Source organism: Glycine max, chromosome 18 (assembly GCF_000004515.6).
Source record: "Glycine max cultivar Williams 82 chromosome 18, Glycine_max_v4.0, whole genome shotgun sequence".
Taxonomy (NCBI): Eukaryota; Viridiplantae; Streptophyta; class Magnoliopsida; order Fabales; family Fabaceae; genus Glycine; species Glycine max.
Window position 1 is genome coordinate 3,907,522 of NC_038254.2, and position 6,026 is coordinate 3,913,547.

General features: G+C 31.9%; 1 protein-coding gene across 1 annotated transcript; it reads left to right on the forward strand.

Moving 5' to 3' along the window:
• Positions 1 to 377: 377 nt before the first annotated feature.
• Positions 378 to 4,812, forward strand: LOC100808745 (CASP-like protein 2A2). The gene is made up of 3 exons (XM_003553046.4): positions 378 to 851; positions 1,589 to 1,706; positions 4,132 to 4,812. Exons 1-3 carry the CDS (start codon positions 631 to 633, stop codon positions 4,402 to 4,404), a joined length of 612 nt encoding a protein of 203 aa, XP_003553094.1. The 5' UTR covers positions 378 to 630; the 3' UTR covers positions 4,405 to 4,812.
• Positions 4,813 to 6,026: the final 1,214 nt, after the last annotated feature.

Below are 6,026 nucleotides of genomic sequence, written 5' to 3' on the forward strand. Positions count from 1 at the left end.
TATTCATAATTTTTTATATTTTCCTATGATTTTTTTCACTAAATATTTTTTTCTTTTAATTTCTTAACCAATACTCTAAAAATATTGGTTTGCAGTGCCATTAGATATTGGTAGCATAATACTACCACAAGTACATTTCCATTTATTATCTGTTTTATAAGAAATCTACTTCAACTTGTCCCTTAAGTGGCATCATGTGAAGAAAAAAAAAAAAAACCAAAAGTACTGTTACATTTCTCCTGTTTATTGTGCTCCGTTGTCCTCAAACTGTCGTAAAGAGGTGGTAATTAACGGGTTGATGAATCCAAAAGAGAGAGAGGTAAAACCGTAAAAGACTTATCAATAGCTTGGGAATATGTGGCCTGCCATAATGGCATTGAATGCAGTTTCAGTATCACCATACCTGCCTCTCTCCCACTCTTTTCTTTAATGCCCCACATGCCAACCCTAAAAACTTTAGTAATGGTTGGTATGGTGTATGGATATTGGATCAAAGGTTAAAAACTAACTAGTGCTAGCTATATAGCTACTCCATACTCTCATAAAAAACCTAGAAAGAAATCACTAACATAAAAAGAAAGAGGTTGTAGGGTATTGACAACACACAAAAACTACAAAGTTAAAGGGGTGATGGAGAAAGGAAGTGTGGTTGAAGTTGCAGCACCAAGATCTCCCATGCAGATGAAGATGGGGGATGAATTAGAAGGCAACACCAGTGCCCTACGCACTGCTGAGACGTTTCTGCGTTTAGTTCCTGTTGGTCTATGTGTTTCAGCACTTGTTCTCATGCTTAAGAACTCTCAGCAGAATGAATATGGATCTGTTGATTACAGCGATCTTGGAGCTTTCAGGTATGTTGATGTGTGAATATCAAGTAGAGAAAATTTTAGAAACTTTTTAACACCAGGAGAAACGATAATAAGATTAATTCACTGGTTGGAAAAGAATAAAAGAAGAAGGCAAGAGGGGAGAGATTAAAGAATAAAAGAAGAAGGCAAGAGGGGAGAGATTGCATGTTTAAATCCTTCAATTAATATTTCTAACAAAAACTAATAATTATCTATTAAAAGAAAAGCATAATAAAAGAAGAGAGAAGAGAAAAATATAAGATGAAATTGGTGATGTGATAAAGAAAAAATATTTGTAAAAGTTAAAATGTTGTAGAAATTTTAAAATCTGAAACATTTTTGGTCTCTAATATTCTCTGCCAATTGCTGTCACTAAATGTTGCATCCATGAAGTATATTAATTAGACACTGAAACATTTTTGGTCTCTATGCTCTACCTGCCTCTTTTCATCACTAATTAATGTTATTACATCATAATCATGGAATATGGAGTATTAGTTTTCTTTATTTACAAATCACAATATCATCCATATGCTATTGTTAATATTGTAAACTTATAATGCTGATAAAAATAAATCGATATTAGAAACACCCATGCATGTATTATTGGTTTTTGAGCAGGGATTGTGCAAGATGAATCTTAGTTTGGTTAAACTTTAGGCTAAAATATCGAAACTTCTAAAATGAAATAACATAAAAACCGTAGGTTTATTTTGGATTATGGGTTTTGGATGTTGCAGGTATTTGGTGCATGCCAATGGCATTTGTGCAGGCTACTCTCTATTTTCAGCGGTGATTGCTGCTATGCCACGCCCTTCCACTATGCCTCGTGCTTGGACTTTCTTTTTGCTTGATCAGGTCATCTCTCTAATTCTTAATTAAGTTGTTCATTTTCTTGCTGCAATTTCACTTTCAGACTTAAAAAAATTAACAAAATAAAAGGTATAAAATTTTCATAGCCAGTTAATTATTAGTATTTCTTATCAGAAGATAAACCGAATTTTATTAATGTAAAGAGTACCAGCTAGCAGTGCTCGATGAACTGCAATAGCATTTTCCTCGCAGTACTAATTTTATATGGTTAAATTAATTAAAACCCAGAAGTATTAAAGAAAAAGTATGGTCATGTATTGATGCTCTTTTATCAATATGCATGCACTCAATGTTTCATTCATATGCGAGCCCTGCTAATTGTTTGCTGGTTTATTTTTAGTATTTTTGTTTTATATTTTTTCACTTTTGTATTTGTTACATTATTGGAATAGTTTAATTAATTTATTAAGTGTTTGTTATTGTAATAAATTCTCATAATTAATAGTGTGATTGAAAGATGATATATAAAAGATAAGATTTAAATTTATGTGTTTTTCGCGTTTTGTAAAACTCCCTTAGTTCCGGAATATAAATGTTTTAGAAAAAAAAATTGTTCCAAAATATATATGTTTTAGAAAAAAAAATTATTCCAAAATATATATGTTCTATGAAATTAATGTTATATTAATTTTTTTTCTAAAGATACTCTTAATAAATATTTAGTGAGAATAGTGTATGAGAAGAATAAATAAATTATTAATGAGAGAAATAAATATCAACAAATTAATTACATTTCTCTTTCAACCTTAATATTTTCATATTTGTTTTTACGTCTATTTTTTTTTATCACGCCACCTGTTATGTTTATGTTTATTTTTTTGTTTCTCTTTTTCTTCTAAAAGTATATACATCCACTGTGATGTGGAAACATCATTTTAATTGTTTCTTTTTTGACAGCCTAACAGAGTAACTTGAACCTATTGTAGTTATAACCTTTTCATACACTTTGTGTAAATTAGTAGTTGAAATTGATTTCAATACAAATTAGTAGTTAATTTGGTAAAGGAGTTTGGATGATGGTTATGGTCCTTCACACACTTTGCACATCATAGCTAACTTACTAAACACATTATTATTGCTCCAAAAAAATGATAGTGAAATACAATTACATGGAACTTGCCTCTGCCACACGAAAATAGCAAAAGATGTGATAGTGGTCCTTCGATCAATGGTGTCGTGAGGATTAGTGCGATGCCCTGTGTGCTATTGTGTCGATCACTTTCAAATTTTGCAAATATTTTTAGCATTGCACTAATTATGTGTTTGGTTTGGTGATAAAAAATTATGGTGAATACGTACAAAATTATGGTAAAATCACTATAAAAACAACTATTTGTTACTTCAAGAAATCATATCTCACCTTGTTACCAAACATGCAATAATGTAAGTGGCACTAATTAAATTTAGTGGCATTTGGAGGTGAGACAAAATGAAAATTCAGCCAGATTGATGCGGATTATGGATTACAGCAGTTTGCGTAAAAAAAATTTTAAAAAAAATTAGACTTTAAAATGAAAGGTAAACGTTTTACATGTTTTCTTGGGAGCTTTCGACAATTTTTGCGACATAAGACAAGATCAAGGCATGATCAGTTTAAGTTAAAAATAACATTGGAGATGTAAGATTGATTTAGTAGTACCATAAGTTCAATCAAATACTTTTACGGATAAAAAAACTAACAATTAATATTTATGGATCCAAAGATAAAACATCATTTAAATATTTGAGCTCAAAATTTAACAACCAAATCCTACATTTTATCACAAGAGTTTGAGTAGATACTCTGATCTGTGATTTTTTTACGAAAGTGGTAACTAAAAAATGTTTTTTACGGAATTGGAGTAGTATGAAAACTATTTAAGGTGCATGAGTTATCTTCGTCACGTGGAACTTAAGAGACGTCATCTTGAACGACAATTTCCCTTTTATTTTTGTCTTTTAGCGGAAATCAGCATCCCGAATGTAACAATCTTTATAAATTGTGATACAATTTACACAAATTACTACATATTTAGGATGACCATCCTAAATGTAACAATCTTTATAAATTGTGGCATTATATACGCAGCGAAAGAGGCACCATCTTATATGAAGTCTCTTGCGCTGTCAACAAACAGTGAAAGAAATTGCATGTAGAATGATGTCTCTTTCACACATGTAACAATTTATGCAGATTGCTACGTTTAGGACGTTGTTGCTCGCAAAAAGACAAAGATAAAAGGAAAGTTGTCATTGAAGATGGTGTATCCTGAACGTGCCAAAAACAATCCATGCACCGTAAATAGTTTTCATACTACTGCAGTTTTGTAAATATTTCTTTATTAATTACCATTTTTGTAAAAAAGTCCCGATCCATATTGATTATATATATTTGCACTGAAAAAATTGTCCAATATATTTGCGTTGGTAGGTGCTGACATACATAATTCTAGCGGCTGGAGCAGTGTCAACGGAGGTGCTGTACCTGGCTGAGAAAGGAGACGCTGCAACAACGTGGAGCTCAGCTTGTGGCTCTTTTGGTCGATTTTGCCATAAGGTCACAGCATCAGTAGCTATCACATTTGTGGCAGTGTTTTGCTATGTCTTGCTTTCCCTCATTTCCTCATACAAGCTCTTCACCAACTATGATGCACCAGCAAGCAGGCCCACTGCAGCCATTGAGGTTGCTGCTTTCCCTGGCTAGCTAGCTAGCTGACTCATATATATAAATAACAACTTCATGCTTCATATCTATGTGTTTCCTACAATTAATATATTAATGTAATAGCATACTGTTGTGGACCTTAATTAGGACTTAGGACAGACATGCATTGCCATTGATTAAGTATGACTTTATAATTTATTAGTTATAATAACTCCTGACCTCCTTCTTCTTTGTATTATAACACTGGTGTTCATGCATGGATCAATTCATGGAAGGCTTAAGCTTTTTCTACTAGTGCTTGTTACTTTATATAAACTTTGCCATCACCTTCCTTTTTCCTTTTATTAGAGACAGGAAATTAGTTGTTACAGTTGGCTATGTAATAGCCCCTTTATTCTCATTGTAAATTCAACTTCTACCACTCTAATATACTTTTACTGTGATCAAGTTGTTAGTCTGATTGGTTCTGAATTCATTTCTTGTTTTTTTAAGTAAGATTTCAAATTTGAATCTAATACATGAAAAAATATAATTGAAAGGAAGATCATATTTAAGGTGATTAATTTGATTCTTCAATAAATATGAGATATCATTAAAGTTAATGGGTATTTTATATTAATATCATAATAAAAAAAAATACATCTTTTAATATCATACTTTTTTTCTCTTTTCTTCTTTGGAATCATGTTTTCTTATCAGAGCAATACCATCTACCTTGAAAATTTTTTATGCTTCTTTCATTTGTTGATTTTCTTTTTTCATTTTCCCAAGAAAAATTATACAGCTCCTCTCTCCTTTTTGATATCGGATTCATTTTTTCTCCCATTCTTCCTTTGTCGCAACATCATGTGGAATTTCTGGATTGATGCTTCCAATCACAATCTTCCATTGATTTTCGTTTTTCTTCCTTCATCGTCAAATTGAAGACTCAATGTGATAGACGGTTTTTTCAAAGTTCTTGGTGCTTCATTTACATTCTGATTCAATGCAGTAGATACATTGATGCTTGAAAGGTGTTTGATGAAATGTGTATGGGATTTGGTTTTGTGTGATGCAAAATCCAATTCGGCGTGATCTTGGGAGGTTCCATAGTTTCAATGTTTCTTGATGTACACTTGGTCTCAGTTGGTTACTTTTATTCTTGGTGGATGAAGATTTTGTTCAAAGGTTCTACATCGTTGGATGGTTCTCTTGTTGGTAGTTATTTCTCATGCACACCAATTGTTCAATGATTTTCTCCTTTGATGATTTCATTGTGATCCAGCCTATTTTGGCTTGATTGTTGCTTCTAGCTTATGGTGGTTAAGCATTCTCATTGGATCGTAGCTTCTACCTAATGTTTAAGCCTTGAGTTGTAACTTCGGCTAGGTGGTTAAGCTTTGTCGTTTGATGATTGCTCCCAATATTGGGATTCTTGATTTAGGTGGTGCTATGGATTGCTCCCAATATTGGGATTCTTGGTTAAGCATTTGTCATAATTGTGTGTTTTTTTAGATCACATGATTCATTATTTTACATCTTTCAGAGTCAATGTTCTGAAATGTCCATAAGTAATCCTGAATGTACCAAAAAGGGATGTTATTACAGATTACGTAATCCATAACATTAACTCTTTTACACCAAATTATGTTTTCCAAAATACAATTAATTACATTTCAGAT

What these genes read in the sequence shown, in the direction of transcription:
- LOC100808745 (XM_003553046.4), top strand. Translation starts at nt 631, where the DNA reads ATGGAGAAAGGAAGTGTGGTTGAAGTTGCAGCACCAAGATCTCCCATG. An exon ending in AGCGATCTTGGAGCTTTCAG is followed by an intron (nt 852 to 1,588) that starts GTATGTTGATGT and finishes TGGATGTTGCAG; the next exon opens with GTATTTGGTGCATGCCAATG. An exon ending in CTTTCTTTTTGCTTGATCAG is followed by an intron (nt 1,707 to 4,131) that starts GTCATCTCTCTA and finishes TTGCGTTGGTAG; the next exon opens with GTGCTGACATACATAATTCT.